Source organism: Pleuronectes platessa, chromosome 11 (assembly GCF_947347685.1).
Source record: "Pleuronectes platessa chromosome 11, fPlePla1.1, whole genome shotgun sequence".
NCBI classification, from domain to species: Eukaryota; Metazoa; Chordata; class Actinopteri; order Pleuronectiformes; family Pleuronectidae; genus Pleuronectes; species Pleuronectes platessa.
Window position 1 is genome coordinate 2,907,366 of NC_070636.1, and position 21,433 is coordinate 2,928,798.

Below are 21,433 nucleotides of genomic sequence, written 5' to 3' on the forward strand. Positions count from 1 at the left end.
AAGCATGTTTACTCTAATGGAAGAAAATTCTCCCTCGGAAAATCAATGAATTGATCATCGAATTAGTTGCTTATTTTGTGTCAATCGACAAAACAATTAATTAGACATCATGGTTGTAAGATGGATTAGTTGATCAACCTTTAAATGTGTTCACTGTGTCCTATTAATACAGATTTTATGTGATAATAATAAAATTCAGTCTCATAATCTCCAGTAAATAAATGTGTCATCACAAGAAAGGCGAGATCTAATTGAAATTGAAGGGTTAAGTCTCAATTTGTGGCTGTTGTTAAAGATTCCACATGAATAAACCTCCAGAAGCTTGTTACCTGCAGAAGGCTTTTCGTTGACAGCTCTGATTAAACCGATCGTGGTTTCCTCCAGACGTGGTGGAAACCACTCACTGGTGTGGTTGTGTTCGGCTCAGTGAGCACAGCATGCTACAGAAACTCTCAGAATGTCAGGGTGGCTCCTCACCTTACATTTGATATTTAATTATAACAGAGCAGCCTCTTCTCCACCAGACTCCCCCAGGTCAGCGTGACTTGGATTTGACTTCAGCAGCTTGTACAGCTTGCAGTTTGGGCTTGTAGGAGCGAACTGAGATATAAGATGATGAGCGAGATGTCGGGAGGAGCACAGTCGTGTAACAACTGCAGCATCTCTGTCACATGTAGAGTTATTGTTTGACATGCTGTAACTGAAACACTTGGTTTTAGCTCCTGTTGGGATTTGTCATCCACTTCCAGTTCATACAGATTCAGCTTTACTTGTCAATTCCAAAATACACAGATCAGGTTGCAGGTCACATTTAACATTAAAACACGTTATCCACATTACATAAAAAAGAGAGCAGCCTTAAAAGCATCATGTATTGGTGATATTTCAGAGAATGCCACCAGATTGGGAAATGCCATGTGAACACATATTGCAAATTTACAACATGTGTGTAATAAGCGTGCTAACTGAAGTTTCTTAAAGATTTAAGAAACGGATGAAGGCCAAATGCCGACGTGCTGTTTAAAAAGTGTACGCGTGCAAAGAGCTCGTCCAGAGCCGAGCATTGGGAGGAATTCCCTTTCTGCCTGGGATCTCTCAACGACCACAGCGCCATAGACGTCGGGTGCCAAGAGAGCCTGTGGGCACAATTAGCCAACAAAAGGCCCAGCCTCCTCCTTGGTGCTGTCCCAGCCCTCGTAGATTCCCCTACAAACACAGCAGGGACGCCTTTTAATCTCTTGCCCACTTCACTTTAGACTTTCAGCCTCACCTCCACTGTAAATTCCACGGTTTGTCCCTCCTGGGGCGTCAGGCATCTGTTTTGCATGTACCTGCAGTGCACTGGGCTGCGATCGAGAAGAAGGTTGGAGCGGTTTCAGCCTGGCTGGTTTACGCACACACCCAGGGTCGTAAGAGTTGACTTCCTGTTGTCTTGGGGTATTTAAATAACATCAAAATGCTTTATTTGTTGCTGTTAAAGCCGAGTCTGCACTGGGTTATAGTAATGAGTGATTTTTACCTTTAAAGTCATTCCCAGCGGTTTATAGAATGTACGAGGTCCCTCCCTGTGCGTTGATTAAATACCTGCAGCCATCAAACAGCAGCGGGGATGTTTAGGTGTATTACATCTGCAGTGTTTCAGCAACACACTAATTAAATGCAGGTCACAGACCGTGGGTGCCTGCGTTTAGAAATGAAAGCTTTCTCAATACCAATACTATAAGCAAGTATTCTCAGGATGGTGAAATGATATGGAATTATTTTATTTCTCAGCTGAATATAGTCCCTAACAAATTCACCATTTGCAAAAAATAAAGACACCCAGTTTATTCAGGTCCTGTTTTGAAAGCTTTACATTTTAATGCCATAGACAGACTGAAAGCATAAAGGGACGGACACTCGTGTTCTTGACAATAACAAATATTACATTTCGCCAGTCTCGTTCTTTATGCCAAGACAACGCATTTCCCGTTGGGTCAGTAATATCTCAGTTTCTGCCTCTGAATCTTCTCACAGTATTTGCCAAAACTATTCTACTTGTGTTAAATATGTCTGGATAAGAACTGAGATTGTTTTAATCTCTCTCACTTAACAGCACAGACTGCAAAGTGTTGTAGCCAAAATAATTTATGTTGAGCTGCTTTCAGGCAGCAGCTGAAGTCCTAAGGTTGTCCTGAAACTTTCCACAGAGCCTGCATGCGTGAGGCAAACTCCGGAAAATGTCCGGAGTGTTTTTATGGATCGCTCTGTACCAGTATTTGGTGAAATTGTATGTTTGTTTCTTGCCACTCTCTAAAGAACTAAATCATCTGCTGTTTTTAAAAGGGGATTAGAGGTGATGGCAGTTATTAAAGCTCCCTCCCAACTCTCTCTCTCTCTCCCCCCGCCCCCCCCCCCCCCCCCCCCCCCCGCTGCAGACTTTCTCTCATATTTCTCATTAAATTTTTCAGTAAATTGGAAACTGGACCTTCAGCCTGCATTTATGATATTTTCTTCTCTCACTGAGAATCCTCTCTCTCGGCTTCACTCGCTGAAACAACCTGCCAGTTTTTCCTTCCTGTATGAATGTGTCGTGTTTTGGGGGGAGAGAGAGAGTCTGGGTTTCCTGCAGTGTTTTGCTGTAATGATGCTGTGGCTTAGTAAGAGAGGTGGTAAATCAGATTAAATGGGAGCACGTACAAACACCTACAGGTCGTCAGCGCAGTTTTTGCCTCTGGCGTCTAAATCATTAACACTATCCCTGGATGTATTTCATCAGGACTGTGGGAAGTCACATTCCCCTGACTTTCTTTTTCTCCTTTGAGTACACAGAGATCAAAAAGGTGAATTCAGAGCAGAAGCCAGGGGTCGGCCGCTCTTTGATTTGTAGCCCACGTGGGTGTTTGTGTTTCTAGATTCAGAAACGTTAGGAAACATCTCAGGTAACATTTTCCTCTCGCTGCCTGTCTCTGTCAAGAAGCTGTTGACTCGCTCGTGTCACATCACGAGTCCTGAAACTGATGCAAAAACCGCAATCGCTGCAACGGCAACAAGCAGTCGCCTGCCATCTCTTCTGCAGATAGCTCGTATCAGACGACAGTTCTGGTTTATCAGGAAGAAAGAGTTTGTCGTGTGGCGTGTTCTGACACCATATCAAGAGAAGAACGGAGCAGCTGCCTTGCTTGTGGGTTTGGGACATGGGAACTCGACTGACTGACACATATTCCCCTCGTGTTTATGATGAAAGGCCTGACTCTAAGTAAGAAGCTCGCACACAAACACAGACACACCCACACAAACACACACACACACACACACAGCGGATCAGTCAACGCAATGACACATGTGTGCGATACTATTCAAACCGACTTCCTGCTTACAAGAAGACAGCTTCCTCTTTCCTGCAGAGTTATCATATATAACATCTTTCTCTCCTACTAGTGTCATACAGTTTCATTCACACAATCCTAAAATCAATAATCACACTAATGCAATTTCTCTTTTTTCTTTCATGTTATTTATTTCCATCCGACATAATTCACAATTGGCTCTAGAAAAATTTGGATGGATGATCTGAAGCATTTCACTCATTTTTTTATAAATCCCTGTTTATGTGTTAGAAAACAATTAAGAAGTCTGTGTTCATCATTTTTACATCTTGCTCCAGGTTTGGGAAGTGAGTGATAAAGGCCATAATAATCACAAATAAATTACAATACAAGTTGCCATTAAAAACGTTTGCCCTCGTTTTATGGAACACCTTTTGCAAATGGTTATAAAACAGCTCACTAATTCATATTTAATTTGACAATGAAATGAGGGATAATTAAAGGACCCTGCAGCATTCACAAACGTGTGTGAAGAACTGGGTGATGTAAAAATGGAAGCGTGTGGAGTGGAGGACAGTAATTGTTTCCAGAAGGAAAACATCTAGAGAACAGTGATGAAACAGGAGCTTGAGCACAGATCTGGATCAGATCTTTCTCAGAATTTGAAACACTGCGGTTGCATCGTCTGCACTGACAGTGATCGGCATACAGTGTTTATCTGGAATGCAACAAAAAATGACACACAAACACAAACACACAACTCTCTCTAGATGCAGCAAACAGTCAGGTTTTCATCCAAATGTATCTGGAATTTAACCAATTTTTTTGAAGATTTGCAAAAGAAAATGAGAAATAATGCATTTTTCACTTATGCTCAACTGCAAATATGTATTAAGTTACTTAATGAGGATAAGCTGCAGGTGACACAACATGTAAGGAACGAATACAAGCAAAGCCCAAGTGTCCTCACACCTCGTTGTTTTCATAGTTCACCTTTTCAGTTTGTTTCAATTCACACAATACAAGTGACTGTTACTTGCACAACAGAATAACCCTGAAGACTGCTAATGAACCTTCTGGAAAAGACCATCGGAGCATGAAGTATGTAACGCATCCTTAATCAGCTCTGTCTTCCAATTATCTGCTTGTGCGATAATAACTCACAACCAAAACAAATTGTGTGGTCACAATGTGCAGCCCGTTTAACTTCTGCAGCACGACCACTTCTACACTGAGGATGAAGCGGCTCCCTGTCATGCAGGAGTAAAGTTTCATTCTCTACATTCTCACTTGTAGAAAGCCGAGCTCTTGATTTGGTGGTGAGTTTAAGCCTAGTGTATTTCCATTGATCTGGTAAAGCTGGTAACATGGATCAGGTGCATTCCCCCCCAATCCCTCTAAATCTGTCTCCTGCGCCTGTCGTTGACAAACAGCTCGGTGTGACGCCGCCGCTGGTCACAGCTCTCGGAGTAACACCCAGTTCAGAGAAACAGCTTTAACAGGAAGCTGCCACATTAATATACGAGCAGGAGCCCATACAGGATGTTTACATAAAAATATTTGTTTACTGGTTTCTTCACATCATTGTGTACTGACAATCTTTTTTTGTCGTACAGTCTCAGACATTACTAGATAATTATGACGGAAAAAACACAGAATTCATTTTATTTGGCATTTAGAAAGAATGTCACCACTGAAACGTAATGCTACCCTATCCCCTCCACTAACATGGAAGAGATGGGGTTTGAGACCTGTACTGCAGCCAGCCACCAGGGGTCGATAAAGATGAGTTCTTCATTATTAACATCTTTAACTCTGGTCTAAGTCAGATGTGATTGTTCCCATGCAAAAAGTTGTGACATGCAAATTTCACATCATCTTTGTATTTTAGCTTGAATGTGCAGTAAAAATATTATTGGCTTTATCATAACATAGATTTGTAAGCAGCTGTGAAAGATACTGTGAGTTCAGTGCAGTAGCTGCAGGTCAGCAGACTGCATAACAGAGACGTGATCGACCTGTGTGTCTGTTTGTGTGTTGTGTAGGAAAGTGAAGGGAAAATTGATGTTTATGTGACTGACATCACAATCAAACACACTTTGTAGCACAGAGACAGCAGAGAAATCTCCCCCCCCCATGTTTGTGTTAACATGGCAGCTCAAATGAGGAAATTGATTTGAGGAACGTGGATGGAGAACACAATACTTCCAGAAATGTGTATTTTTCTAACGTTGTCATCGTTGTAAATCCTCGTGAAAACAAAACGACATCAACTTCCAATGGTTGCATTTCTTTTTTCTTTTGTCTCAACAAATGGCCGCAGTGTAAACCAGCAATCTCAAGGTAACTGGGACTATGCATTCACTCGTGAGAGGCTCAACACTTTGTGAAGGTCTCTCTCTCTGCGAGTCGTCAGTCAGACTGAAGCTGAAGGTCACTCCATCCATCTAATAATTCAATTCATTCAATTTCAACTTAATTAGATTTTTAAAAAGACGTCAAAGGTGTTTTTTTTCTTCTTCTTAGAACGATTCTGTGATGTGGAAAAGCTCCATCATATAACCAATGATATAGCAGCAATAATACAGTACTGTGCAAGTACATCAGGTCTAATAGTCATATTAAATTTAAAGTAATAGTCAATCATTATGGGATGCCTATGTGCTTTTGTGCTGGGAGTCAGATGACAAGGTCAAAACAACTTTTAATGTCTGTTAGCTCAGTATGAAGGTGGAGCCAGAGGACAATTAGCCTAGCTTAGCACTGAGGGTAAAAAAAAAAAACTGTTTAAATCTCGCTGGTTTTATTCTCGCAAAACCAAAGTGTAAAAACTAAGAGGTTTTCGGTTTTGAGAGAGGTTAGATAACTGACTGTTTCTTGGCCGGTGAGGGAATGACTCAGGCAATCAGTGCCAAGAGATATTCAGGCACATGACCCCATTAAAACCACCCCCTGCTTTTACAGTCAGGTGTATGTACATATTAAATAAATAAGATTGAACGTGTTCATTAATGGGCTTTTTAAGAGCAGTTGAACGCAGCCTGGCTCCCTGCCCCCAGGCTTCCTGCCCCCAGTCCCATCTTTGTGCTACGCTAAGCTAACGCCTCAAGGTTGTTTCGTCACATGCTTTTTTACTGTACAGTCATAATAATCTTCTCACCAAAAGAAATATGCACGTTAAACTTTCCCCATGCATTCTTCTGTTTTGGAATTTTGTGTGTGGTTTGGACACGTGACTTATTCCTTGAACACGATTTTAACGAAAAGGTGACAAGCGCTCTATTGTAACAGCCACTGGAGCTGTTCAACGTTAGTGGTGTTGTCGATCGAGAAACAGGCGCATTGTTGGTCACTTTTACAGTTTCAGAGAGAAAAGTGCGATTTATTACTGTATTATTTGTACTTATACTTGGCTTTATCATGAATGTCCTTAAGAGGGGGGACTTCTTCATGCTGACATCTCTCCTCTTTATCAGGGTTCCACAGTTTCAGAGGATAGTCGGCTAAGATTCAACGTATTAAAGAAATGGATTTTTCAATTCTGACATCTAACATAAAGCGCTTGTGTTTCTTTTCCTTATTCTGGACGACTGCGGGAAATACGCACAAGACATGTTGTCGATCTTTTGTTATAGGACGAATATGCAAACATATTGGCTTAATGCTGAAGAAAGAGCCCCCCCCCCCCCCCCCGCCCCCCCATCCTCCATCATCCCTCTTTTCTTCCAGCGTGAGCCCACAATGTCTCAGTAACCTTCAAAGTATCCCCGCTCCATATCTGCCTCGTCTTTGTGTGTCATCCGAATGCCGCGCACATCCACGACAAACACTCTACAAAATATTGTACTGGAGAAGTCTCTGTCTGTGCTCTTTGGAGTAGAACTGCTCACCAGATTAAGTGTAAATCCAAAAGGAGATATCCTCCATTTAGGGGAAAATGCTGTATACCCCACCTTTGGCTGGAAGCAGAACTCACTATGGATTATCGCTGAATGTATTAGCACAGATGAAAACAGTATGCATAGTTTCTAATCATTGCCTGATAGCATTTTTTCCACCTAATGAGCATGTTATTTTTCTGATAACACTTCTCACCGCTCTGAAGGGAATTATTCTGTTTGCCCTCTGGTTAAACTACAGTATTGCACAGTGTATTATAAATTTTTTTGCTACATTTCACAGCTTTGGCCCAATAAGAAGAAAAAGTTTCACTTCCCAAACCTGTATTACACCGTTTAAATAGTCTGTTCACTGTTACCACTCTGTTTTTTTTTTTTCTTTCATTGAGGTTCTCGAGGGCGTCACCGTGTCACGTTGTTTTAATTGTCGGTTCAGTCGCAGCAACGAGTAGAACAATAAACACACATCATTGTTTGGTCAAGAGGATAAAAGCATGAAACAGCAGTGGTTTTAAACCCTTTAAAGACGTGAGCCACCATCACAGTCAGATTGGTGGAACTGAACAACCTGAGGATGCCTCCTGTTGGTCTGAGTCTTGAGCTGAGATATCGCTTCCCCCCCCCTTGCATAGCTAGCAGGTCATGACTCAAACTGGCCATTTCCTGCGAGATGTTTTCAAACACATGACATCAGCCCTCGAGTTACGCTTGAACAGAAGTGTCGCCCCAAATACGTACGACTTCTAACACCTCGGTGTCCCTCCACTGACAATCTGCATCACTGCCGTCTCCGATGTATTTGTATTGACTGAGTGACTCGCACCTGATCAGTATTGTGACGAATGTTTGCCCTGGAGTGATGTCAAGGTCACATTCGTCTTAACCTTCAGTCCAAATTAGAATTGGCAAAGATAAGATTCTTGTGACTTGTGCTGTTCACACTGTCGTGAAGACAAAAAAAGGTTTGGGAACCTTGAGCCTCGCTGGCGAATGAATTCACAAAATACAACTTTTTCCTTTGACTCAACCAAAGTTTAAACCTGAACATCAGCCACATTCATTTGGTGCTGAAAAGATTGATAAGCAACCATTTCAATTCAAGTCAATTTGTCAAAGATTTCCCTGAAATTTGAGGATTTAGGTTTTAGAATTTTGCTCAGACGAAGCAAGAAATCGAAAAAATATCACTTTGGTTTTTTGGGGGGGAAACTTCTACAAGTTCCTTGTTTAGACGACACTTTGTTTAGACTGAAGAAACGCAGTCTAAATAAATGTTGGAAAAATGCTGAAACACTGAAATCCAAATGATATGCTGATTGGATGTTTCATTTCTGATGTGTGAGGAATCCACAGGAAGTTAAAAGACCTTGGGGGAGCTTTGTTTCACTCACTCTCTCCAGCAGACTAGTTTTTTCAGTTTAGCCAAAATTTCCAATGTTTGCATTCTTTAACAAAACTCAGCCATCTGAAGCCGAACTGATATCATTTCCTCTTGTTTTCCATAACAACAGCACTGGAAACCATTCATTAGCAATTGGAAGATATAACCTTGAGCTGTGGGGATAAAACTCTCACGAGCATTTTCTGTATTTTCCTACATTTTCGTTGACAATTAGAAAATAATGAACATATAATTTCCACTGACATGTCCACTGCCCCCGGTAACACGTCTACGTCTCCTCTGCATCACATCGTTCTCTCGTGATAGTCTCATCCCATCAGGCACAAAAAACCTGTGACCTGTATTTATTCCTGCCAGTATAACAGCTTTGGATTTTCATCACACTGCCTCTGACCTGCGGCACTTGTTTTGCTTCGTGGGGTTAAACACAGCGTCCTAATGTGAGTCGGCTCCTAATCAGAGGGATTCAAAATGTAAATGTACCATCGGTCTATCACCATCATTACAAACACAGCTCCCCCCCCCCATCGGATACAAGACCCAGAAAATACCGATGTGATTTTTGCTGGAAAATTAAATTCATCCGTCAGAAGATGAGAGGGTAAAGCTGCCGAACAAGCCTTTTTATTGTCAACGAAAACCATTTCAAGACAACAGGGACATGCGATCACTGGCCTTTCATCACCATAATACAAGATAAAATATGTTGTTATGTTAAAAAAATAATATCCCACCTTCCACCACGTTACAAAAAAGTGTGCTGGAGTTTGTTTTTGTGTAATTCTGCTGAAATATAGACAAGCTACCGTGACCAGTAAATCACGTGAACATAACTCTCTAGGTTTTCCTCATTCCTCAACGCAAACGTTGGCTTTTGAAAAAGTCTATTTTTATTTCTAGAGAATGTTCCTCATATAGGACTAAGTATAAACACCTTTAAAGGACTATTTTCAGCTGTGGATTGATTTACTTGCCGGTCGAGTTACTCCAGCAGCAGGACCGCGTATGTGGGCTCGACACAGAATAAACTACCCAGTGTGTGTTCATTGTAATAAAGGAGCACGTCTCCCAGTGCAACCGTGTGAGTCACTGATGTGTTTGTAATAGTTTCTGTGGCTCAGAGGAATAATCTAATAATCTCAAGCTTCAGATACTCGGAGAATAACGAGATCAATTCACAGTTGGATTTGGTCTTTTCGTGGAATTTTTATTGACGAGAAGTAAAAAAGAAAAATTCACCGCACATCAAACACATCTGCAGGGGCTGTTTTCAGTGTGTCATGACCCGACTCCTCATTGTCACGCCCCCTTACGGCCTTTAGGGGGCAGATACTCTCGTGAGAATTAACAATTCATTCTGTATCTACACCGTCCTTTTACGTTTTAATCCACTTTAACTCTCATTTCTATTCATAACCATCTCTCATTCCAATAATGAAACACTTACAATAAAGAATAAAGTAATTATAACAAATAATGGGTATGGAGTTTCAAAATGCAAATGGCTCCCTGCAGGGCCTGATGTCCATCCCCACCCCCCCACCCTCACTAATGACTCTCTCTCTCTGTGTTTTGCTCTCTCCTGCAGAGGCGCCTCCCTCTGGGATGTCCAAGAATGGATACTTCTTTCAAGAAATGGGTGAGTCTGAGTCACCAGCCGGATGAATGCACTTTTCAACATGAGCCAGTTTTCCTCAACATAAAAAAAAAACATAGCAAAGCAATAATCAGGATTAGTTGTGTTGTGATAAAACACTGAGATGAACTCACCATGATGGGAAAGGAGGATATCTTGTTTTTTAGTTGAATGCTGCCAGTAATGTGCGTTACAGTAGATCCATAGTAGAAGATGTGCCTAAAAGATTGCGGCTGCAGCACGGATCAGAAACACTCTCCCAGCTCTCACACGCTGCTGCATTTGGATATAAATAATGAACTTTGCCCGGGTTGTTGTGATAACAGCGGCTTCATTACCTTCAAGCCAAGGAGAGGAACCCAATTAGTATGTGCAGCACAAGCAGTCAGGACAGAATATGCTTGCATTGGATCTCCCTGTCTCCCCCAGCCAATTATTCCCCTCCCTGTAACACACCAATTCATAGAAGGCCCCCCCGCTGCACCTGAACATAACCATCTTTATTAGGCAACCCTCTATCACGACATAAATCCAATTACATTACTCCAGGCAAGAAGGCATCATCCACCATCTTAGAGGTCCATTAATGAATCTTGCCGGACGACCAAAGGTTGTGAGCAGGGTGACGTGGACAAAATATTACTGTTGTTGGTCTTGAACTGCAGGAAGTGATCCGGTGGTGCCTGTGTCATCTGTTTCATAATGTTCTTTGTGACCATTAACGTGCTCATTTTCTGTGCTTGGCGACCAAATCTGATTACAGCTGCACATGTCAGGATTAAATGGTGAATAGAGGACAAACTAGAATGAAAGTCAGTAGAGCACAAACCTCCATCAAGGCTCAACAGTCCCCTGAATCCGAAATTTCGCACACTCACAGAAAGCAGGAGAAGGGGTTATCGTTAATTGATGGAAGCTCAAAAAACACCCATCTAGCTTAGATAATGTAAATTAAGTTTAGTGGAAATCTGTAGTTGTTGTGTAATCCTGTCGACAAAGAAACAGACAGACAGACCTGAGTTGATGGATGGGAATTAAAATGGGAGAGATACAAGAAGTGAAAAACCAGGCTTTGAATCCACCTTCAGAAACCTTAACAAATGAAAACTCACATTATGATGAACATACAAAGCCATGCCAACTATTCCCATTATGGTCAGGAACGGTTTGACAGATCATTTAGTTGACAAGTCCTGCAGCAGAGAAGCAACAACACAAATCAGTGCTAAACAGACACAGGGCTCATAGAGTAACAAGTGTGCGATACAGAAATAACAGCATTCATAATAACCGACTGTGGACTGAGCCACAGAGAGAAGGAAGCAAAGAGAAAAAGAGCCTGAAGCTGAGTTCTGCGTTCGCTATCTTAAAAAGTGAAAAAAAGAAATTCCCTGATCTGGATATGCAACAGAAAGTGAATTTTTACTGACCGACACCATATCCTTCCACTAATTTTCATAGCAATCCCTCCAGTAGTTCTTGTTTACAGTGGTTTCCTGTTTGATGGAGCAGAGATGCATCATGGGGGTTGCAGGGTATCTCTTTGACTTTGAAGTTCCTCGTCACGTTCTCAGTCGACCGTAAATCTTGTTTTATGGTTAAATCTGTTGATTTTATGGACGGATTCAGGGTGAAACTGTGACACAGCTCATCATGTGATTTTTTTTTATTTATTATTAAATTAAAGAAGAAGTCTAAATGCTAGACACACTCATTAAACATGAAATAGTAACTCAGCTGTTTTCCTTGAAACTTAATGTCTCGCTTTATGACCTTAATTTAAAATACTGTGGGAAAACCTGTAATTTAGTTGTTATCCTCTTTCAAACCTGAATGAGTCCACACAGTATAAGAAGAGCCCTGTTTGCTATAGAGAGGGTTCGATCATCATGACAGTGCACTAATGCCCGGAATCACAGCTTTTAGTGTCTGCTGAAATTCAAGCTGAAACAATCATTGCAAACAGGTTTTTGGCTTGTATCTTAAGTTTTGTTCAGGTAAAGTGCCGCTGTTTAATTTCCTTAAGTTGTCGTGCATGTCGTGCGACTGCTTGTTGTGTCCGACAGCAGAGGAAGTCACAGAGGAGCAGTAAATCCTCACGAGGGAGAAGCTGGAACTCGCAAATACTCCTCAGTGTAGCTGCAAAGCGACTTAAATCATTAATCTACAATCAGAAGAGGAGCCAGTTTCATTCAATCCATTAATTGTCTTTTGTTTGTTATCTGACCCTCTTGAATTTAGAGACAGATGAATCAGAGCAATAATCTGCAGACAGTGTTGAGAGGTTCAGATTGAACAATATGTGCCATTAAATTCGATTGTTCAGCCACAGTGAGTTCTGAGTATTTACATACAGAAGTGTGCTGCTTCCCAAACACTGAACCCAGGAGCCGCTCTGATGGCAAAAAGGATTCAGACCCAATTTTTTCCCCCCGGCTTTTATTTTCCACAGCATCACGTAAGAGTGAAAACATGTAAACAAGCGAGAATAAAACTGTTTTCACTTTGTTGCCTCGCAACTAATCCTCTTAGAATAAAAATAGCAGCAGATACAGGCAGATTTTACCCTCAGCTTCAATCGGGAGAGAAAGAGACATAGATAATAAAAATCTATTATCCTCAACATTGTCTGAATATTAAAATATCTATGAAGTCTTTGGTTTGTTGCAGCCTGGGATGATTTTAAATCAGTAAGAGAAGGTGAATGTAGAACTTTGATGAATTCTCACAGAAAACATCTTTAATGATGAGACCGAGCACGTGTAGTGTTTCTGTCTCCAAGCACCTCTCAGAGGCTGCTGCAGAACACCGGGCCGTGTTTTACAGAAGCACATCCATCATTCAGTGTTTTCATATCAAACAGCCTCGTCCTTCGTCCCTCTTTACTTCTACATGTTGCTGGTTTTGTTTTTTAGATCCGTTTTTGGAGCTCGGCTTCATTTGTTCCATTTATTGCTCCAATGACGCTGGAAAAACAAAAATATTATACAATCCTGATTCAGAGGTATATATATATATGAATTAATAGCCCACAATAAGTAAAGAAATGTAATTTTCCTAAATGAATATCGATTTGCTTCTCCTGCTCGGCAGCCGCTGCTCTCTCTCTGTCCCAAGGTGATTTGAAAGTCAGAGCCCAGCCGGTGAGTCTGTGGCGCAGAGGGACACCGGCACAGGGACGACACGGAAAGGTTCAAATAATGTCAAGCGCAAAGGGATGATCCCGACGCAAGACAAACTGAACGAACTGAAATTGGGGCCCTCCTCGTGGATAAGGTCAGCCGATAAAGAGCACAAGTAGGAGATATTGTCCCGGTTGCTTCAAGCCGATCGCTGGATGATATTTGGGAGCCCACTAGCGACGGCACGATTGGATTTAAGGTGCTGCTGTGTCAGGAGCAGAGACTGGGATGAGTCATACAAACAGGCCCCAGGCTGAGTCCTGTGATGCTTTCTACCAGAACAAAATCCAGACCAAAGGAAAAACACCTTGGTCTCGCTCTGATTCATGAACAACTTCATATGAAAACATCCCTTGACAAACGTCTGTCGGGATTATACGTATTTAAACATTATTAGTTCGTCTCGGCAGAACGTCTCTTTGCTTTCAGTGACATCGAGGTGATATTTATTTTGACAGCAACAGTGATAATTGATCAGCAAAGGAAAAACTGTATTAATCTACTTTTTCAGATGACATACATCCATCAATGAATAATGCCACAGTAAAACACATGGTTGTTAAAATTTCGCCAAAATAAGGAGCAATAAAGAAACAGGTAGAGGAATATATTTTATTCTATCCTGTTATCTGTCACACTTTCAAAACATAGTAAGTTTCATCTTTTCTTATTGATTAACTAACTAAATCTATTAAATCTACTGAATCAGCAACAATAAATAACTAAATCTAGATCATTGATCAACACATTTAGAAATCTGCAAACTAACCTGCGTCTGAGTCAGCAGAGTTTCAGAAATGGAAATAAACAAACAAATAATCACGTAGGTCATTTAAAAATAATGATTTTGTAAATGTGGTCAGACAAACCCTTTTTTAAATGTCACTAACTTACAATGTTCATTTTTGCTATATAATGATATTCAATAGACCAAGTGACTTAATAAATTAAAGTAAAAATTTGTAGAGTTTTCAATTATTAAAATAATTCTTGCCTTAAAACCCAAATACATAATACAGCATCTCACAGACGTTTATACATCTTTAGCAGACTACATTGTTTCACCATTAACAGAAGGGTTTTGTGAAAGGACATGAAAGGGAGCAGCGAGTGAAACCTGAGCTGACAATTAGCTCCTGTGTAAAATCTTCGGGTGACACTAAACACAATATTTGCTCATAATTCTCCAGCTTAATTTGTTTTGTTTTTTTTGCGTTGAGCACCAGGCTGCGCTGTCAGGACGGTTCACTGACTGTCGACTAAAAAAAATGTAAAGCGTGTCACTTTGGGGGTTCTGTAATTGTAGTTTCTACTCATGAAGTTTTTAAATATTTAAAATATGTATTTCATGTGTTCAATTGGGGCAATTATATTTGTGGACCTCAAATTGCCTCCTGGTATTTTTGACTTTGGTATTTTAATCAGCTACTGGGGCCGAGGATAATGATTGTGAAGCCAGCGAGGATCAGGAGTGACCCTGTGCTGTTGTGTCCCCAGAGCAGCGGGAGGCGGAGCCCGAGGAGGGCAGCGAGGGCCCAGAGGAGGCACAGGACTCGCCGATCGCCTGCGGAGATGACATCCACCTCTATGACAACCAGATCAGCCCCGGACCAGGTCAGTACCCAAGAGGGAGTGAGCGGGAGAAAAAGGGATGGAGAGCGGCCTGGGGAATAGGGCGTGTGTTGGTGGGGGGGAGAGAATAGAGGGAGTCGGAGAAGGCGAAAGATGTAAAGAGAAAGGAGAGAAGAGAGGGCGTTGTTTACAAGAAGGAAATAAGGAATTATGCAAACGTTCTAATCTTTAAAATACTGATTCGTCTCAAGATTGTTAGAATTCAAACGGAGGAATCCTTTGAGAATCCAATATTTTTTACAAATGTTAATTTGGACTCACAAGGCAACAGAATAGAATAACGTGGTGAAAAGTCATCTTCACTTTATACGTGTTTTCACTCCTGTGAACGCAACATCTCAGGTACTTGAGGGAATGGCTTAAAATGTTGGTACTAACGTTCACTAACCTTGACTCAAATATGAACTGATAAGATTCTGGTGTTCAAAGGTCAAGGTCACAGTGACCTCATGTTCCTGTGAATGTGATATATCAGGGACAACCACAGAGAATTTAATAACAGGCACAAACATTCACTGGGACTCAAGGATGAGCTGATTAGAATTTGGAAGTCAAGGTCACTGTGACCTTGTGATTCTTTCAAATTTGGCACAAATGTTCAGTTAGACTCACGGATTACCTGGTGAGATTTGGCTGGTTATAGGTTAAAGGTCACTATGGCGTCTCAAAACAACATATCTCAAATCTGACTTAAGTGAATTCCTTTCAAAAAGTTGACCAGTTTTCACTTTGACTCAAATAAGAACTGATTCGATTACAGTGGTCAAACGTCTCAGTGACCTTGCATGAGTCAGACTGAAAGTTGGATTGGCGGAGTCGTACAATTTAAGTTTTTGCAGCAGATTTGATTAAATTTCTTTTGAGTCCAGAATGATCAATTTTGATTAAATTCTTAATGATTCAGTGACATCGCACACACATTCCAGTGCTGCTGAACGTGTTCTCAGAATTTATCCTGGGAACTTAAATCTGTTTCTACAATTACCAATTGAGCAACTCGGTCATTTCCTTGAATATAAAATAGTGTGACAGGATTATTATCAGCTGTAAACCCAGGTTTTATTGTCTTTGAGATATCTACGTGTTCAAAAAGAGTTGATCCAGAGTAAGAAGAAGCTGCACCACTTACAAAGGGCATCATCATTATCCTTATTTAAAAAAAAAAAATGCTTTCTCGTAGAGCCGAGCACGAGGGTGTCAGGATGGAGGCTTCAACAAAGTTCAGACTTTGACTCTAACGATCACTTTGAACCCAGACAGGACAGAAACAGAAAGTCTGCTCTCTAATTTATCTGCTCTGTTTGTGTTGACAAGACATCGCGCTGATGTCTGCAGACAGCTGGTTATCTGCTCCCCGACAAGGACAGACAGACTGAAGCAGGATCCACACTCTGCTCATTCCACCTCCACGGCTTCAGTGCTCCCAACCAGAGATAATTAACACAAACCTTGAGCTCAGATCGGTTTGTGGAATCACTTTTCAGTGTTTACCTGCTTTCATGGATGTGGAAAATTCAGTCACAGCAAGTGGCGTAAACTGCAGGAGATACACGTCGACTGTAATTGTTTACATTGCATCACCAAAAGCTCTTGAATCTCGTCGTCCTTCCTCCTCTTTTTCATCCTGGAGGTGTTTGTGTTCTTCCAGTTTCACGACTGTCACGTCCCTGGAAGTCGTCCTGCTCTATTTCCACACGGATTAACATTGTCATGACATTTTACCAGAGGTCTGGCAAAACAAGTTCCAGAAAATGTGCGAAGCAAATGACTCAGGCGTTTGCGTTCTCACATACAGCCCCTCTGGATAATTTCAGGCAGGTAGTGCTTGTCTGAAAGCGGCTTTCGCTCACCATGACCCCCTCGATTCACCAGTGAACTTCACCGAACCGCTAAACGTCTGAGGCTCATGGGGAATATTGTTCCTTGAAGATGCACTAAAGAAAGAAATATTAGTTAAACAATAAAATGCACCTGCTCTCCCACTCAGGTGACAGGAAATTATTTTTTTTCAAGGCTGCAGCTTTTGTTAGTCGTCAATGTTTTTCGGATTTTGAATGAGGTTTTCTTACTGAAAATTCTCTCTACAGGAATAAACATCTATTCTTTCTCTCACTGACTGGAGGTGTGTCTGTGTAGAACCAAACACGCAAGAAGCTGATTAATTAGAATTGCTGATGCATATAGAATATAGATGTCCCTCTGCAACCTTTAACTCCTCCTCATTACAAGTGGGAATGTGTGTCACACTCAGTTTGCAGAGATATCTTTCTGAATGTGCCTGTTGCTGCTTTCGCCGCTGCTCTGTGATCAATATCCCAATTCACTTATCTTGTTCCTTGCACTTTCAGCCGAGTGCTTCATTTTTTTATATTTTTTATATCATAACACGAGGCTTCTTCAGTCAGGGCAGATTTGTACGGCTTCAGTCACGAGGAGAAAACGAAAGAGGGGGGAGAGAGAGAGAGAGAGAGAGAGAGAGAGAGAAAATCCTCACACAACTTTAAACTAATTTCAGTGGAGGTCTGCGGCAGCCGGAGTCCAGCCGGAGCCCGATGGCAGGTGTTGACTTGACGGACAGCTTGTCGGCTGCAGCTGCAGATGATTTTGACCCCATTACCAGAAACCCGCGGGTCAACAGGTTACCATCGCCATGGCAACAGTCACAGGTGCACCATGGGGGGGGGAGAGGCAGAGAGAGAGAGAGAGGGAGATTGAGTCTGAATGTGACAGGTGAGCATGTCACTCAGGCTGATTCTCCGTACATAGTAACACTTAAGGCGTCTGACAAGAGCCGGGAACGAGTCAGAGGAAGAAAACAACAGCAGGAACTCCCCTTCCAGAGTAAAACACCCAGTGGAAGGTGTCAGATCACAGTGGGTGCTCAATGCGATCAAAGAATGATCTCTTTGACACGGATAAGGACATTATTTTTAAAATAATTTAGGATATAAATAGTAATTGAACGGCACCACTTTTTCATATGTTTGACCATAAAGTTTGAATATATAACAAAGCAACAGATAAGTTATTTATTCAAACTTTATGGTATCAGTTTAAAAGTGCAGCACAGCCGCTCTGTCTTTAATCTCTCATCTCCCAATCTTTCAGGGAAATCTGTTAATAATAATTGAACATAGTTCGGTTATTTTCATCATGTAGGAGCAAAGAGTTTTGTCTCATAAAAAAATTGGTATTTTAATGAATTCAAATTTACAATATACAAATCAATTCGAGAGGTGGAATCCCAAACTTCATCACTTCAGAATTAGGAAGGGGTGGTATGGGTGACGTTTGGGAATTTGTAATTTTTACATAATCCTTATACAGTGAATAATGTCAAAAGTAAAGCATGTTAATTTCTGACAGTAGCTAGATTAATATAATCTCAGAATATAATCATCAGTTGATATCTAATAACAATCCATTGATACACACCTCTTGGTATATCTACCATATTTCAGTAGTACCCCCCCCCCCCAGCGTCAATCCCCAGATTGTTAGCTCTGAATGTTGAATCCTGTTTTTTGTTTTCTTTTCAGTCTTCACATACATTTGACGCCAGCCTCTTTGGCTCTTTCGGCCGTTTCAGCCGTTTTTAATTCACGTGACAAATGATCATGTTGCTTTGTTATTCCACATCAACAGGCTGCTGCTGCTGCTGCTGCTGTGGAATACGTCCGCCATTTCAAATCACTGCAGGACTCTGAACTTTTAATCACGTCCTTTCTGCCTAAATCAGCGGCGGTTTGGAAAAACAAAGCCCTTCGTGATAACATCAGACTCAGAGACAGGAAGCTTCTATCGTAATGTAATTTCAATAACATCTGTCCGTTATAATTAATACATTTTTCCTTCACCTTTATTTAACGGTGACCTCTTCCATGAGAAATATACAGTCCCGGCTGTGGATGCTTTAATAATTCTTCGCTGTTGACCTTTGTGATATTGTGCCTGTTGGATATTTAGCTGGGCCATTCTAACGATATGTCTTTTAATGGCTTCCGGCGTCGGAGTCATTTAAACAGCATTTTTAGATTCAATGTCCCAAACACGAGCTCCGTCGAGAGCTTTTATTTTTTATTTTAACCAGAATGTCCTCATTATCCTCTGGGTGATGATTTAGAACACAGAATAATTCTATCTCCTGAGTCCACAGAACCTGAACCTACAACCTTCATGAAGCTGTGACCTAGGACAGGACTGTTTTACTTGACTGCGTTAGTACAAGCTATAGACTATATTTAAAGGCAGAGGATATATTTAAAGTAAAGCCAAGATGTCTCAATCGCCCCCTGGTGGCTGGCTGCAGTATCAGTCATAAACCCTGTCTCATCCATGTAGCGGATTGTATGTGGAAACAAGTGAAAAGGTCAATGTCCCTGTTAAATAATGAAGATAGTTCTGACCTGTTCTCAAACACTGACTATTGACCTCATTCTGAATAAAACATTATTTTGACAATGATGCTCCGATGAGAACATTCCATTCATATTCCTATCTGTGCCCAGGAAGTGAAGATGCGTCGTCCATCTTTATTTGCAGTCTAAGGAATCACAGCCTCCTCGCGTGCTCAGCATCGTTGTCAAAGTGTTATCAGACAAAGTGAATCCACGGCCGCTCAATCCGAGCGAGTGCTGACGATGAGAAATGAGAAGAGTTTAGCAAAAATGTCGTTAGCCGGTAATTTGAGGGATTGTTTGTGATCTTCCTCAGTTTTCTGAATCACTTTGACACGATCTCGTCCATTTTCCTCTCGTCAGAGAACTTTGTCAGGAAACTGTCGAAACGCTCTCCATAAATAGAATTGATTCCACGATTATATTTCTGTCGGCGCTCGGCCCACTCTCACTCCGGTTCAATCAATGTGGCTGAATGCTCAAGTGGGGGAGTCAAGAGGAAGGACAGCCGTCTCTCACACGGGAAAACTTCAGGACTTAGACTCTGACCAAGGTCACGACTTGACCTTGACAACCGCGAGTGTAGGACTTGCTTTATGAATTCACACAGTAAAGAAATTACTTAGGGCATATTTCTTTGTTTCATAGCCCATCAGGAAGGCAGAGTTCTGTTAAGCAGACCGATTCTTCTACATTTCAGAGAAGCATCAAAATGTAGTTTCATACAAAACACTTTCTTTGGGTCGATAAACAGACCGACAGTAAAAAGCTGTTAGAGTCAACTTCTGAAATATTCACATTTTTGCCATGAAAGGTCAAGGTTTCTTTTATCAGGGCATTTTGAAGTATTCTACCTGTTTTTCCGTTTTGAGGGAAATATTGCAGTCGTCTTAAGTTATTCTGCAACTGCTGTTTATGGTTACGATTCCCGTAAGATTGCCTCAGGGGCTTTTAACCCTCAAGAATAGGTAGAGTTATTAATATGTACATTTTACCCTGAATTAGATGAGATAAATACAGGCGTAACACGAAAGGCAGGGCTTGGGAGATGGCTGAAATCTAGTTGGCTATTCTGACAGTGAAAAAACACGAACCTGTGGTATTTTTACACCACACAGGTTCACGGTCTTTCCTTGTTTCCACACCGCCGAACCAATTATTTTTGATTTCAATCACATATTTGAAATGCAAACAGGCCGTGCAGCTTCCGCTCCAAGGGCACTCCAGCCCGTTCGCATACAAGATCTCTCCCCATCACATAGTAATTCAGCCATCCAGTATCACCACCCTGCAACTCTTAATAAGTAAAACAATACAACACTCCACTCTGACATTACATAACACTTGTGTCTGGCTGAATGTAATCAACAGTTAAAGTAGCACATTGATCAGATAAGGAGCCGAGAGTGGAAACAAGCCCGTGTCACATTCTGACACTTCCTCTGCCTAATCCTAAAGCCTGAAATTCCCCCCCTGGATTATTTTAAATCGCCGTACAGAGGCCATTAGAAAGAGGTGATCATTGGGGACAAGGTAATCTTATATGAATATATGAATATCTCCTCACGGCTGCAGCCTGGCAGCTATTAGAGCCGCAGCTCCCTCTCCCCTGTGGGAGCGGATCAGCCCGGCCGTGTGCTTTTTTGATTGTGAGGCTTTGATGATCCAAATCCAGTGCACACGACACGTGCCCCCTGCCATAGTCTTCATCACGGCGAGGCAGGGGTTGGGACTCTCCTCCTCTCTCAGCCGCCTGCGGGGTTTTATGATGGCAAGGTGTTTGGTGTTGAGATCAAAGCCCACGCTCCCTCATCCCCCCCTTTTCTTTTTTCTGCAGACTCACACATGTTCACTTGTGGCTGGATTATTGATATTACGATATCCTGTCGCTTTCCTCGGGGTGGCTATATTGTTAAAATGTGTGTGTTTGGTGGGGGGTGGGGGGTGGGGTTCTTGCATTTCCGTAGCTGGAGGGTG

The 21,433-nt window shown here is 41.6% G+C and overlaps 1 protein-coding gene across 4 annotated transcripts in view; it reads left to right on the forward strand.

Annotated features, from left to right (window-relative positions):
- The window catches only part of slc4a11 (solute carrier family 4 member 11), a 67,421-nt gene that overhangs the window by 10,920 nt on the left and 35,068 nt on the right, over nucleotides 1–21,433 (forward strand). The window contains exons 1-3 of one of the 4 annotated variants that reach the window (XM_053433728.1): nucleotides 3,020–3,238; nucleotides 10,198–10,248; nucleotides 14,925–15,041. In XM_053433728.1, the coding sequence (XP_053289703.1) occupies nucleotides 3,217–3,238; nucleotides 10,198–10,248; nucleotides 14,925–15,041 (190 nt within the window). In that variant the 5' untranslated portion in view covers nucleotides 3,020–3,216. Of the gene's footprint in view, nucleotides 1–3,019; nucleotides 3,239–10,197; nucleotides 10,249–14,924; nucleotides 15,042–21,433 lie in introns of those variants that run through there. The other 3 variants (XM_053433731.1, XM_053433727.1, XM_053433730.1) reach the window with 3 other exon arrangements.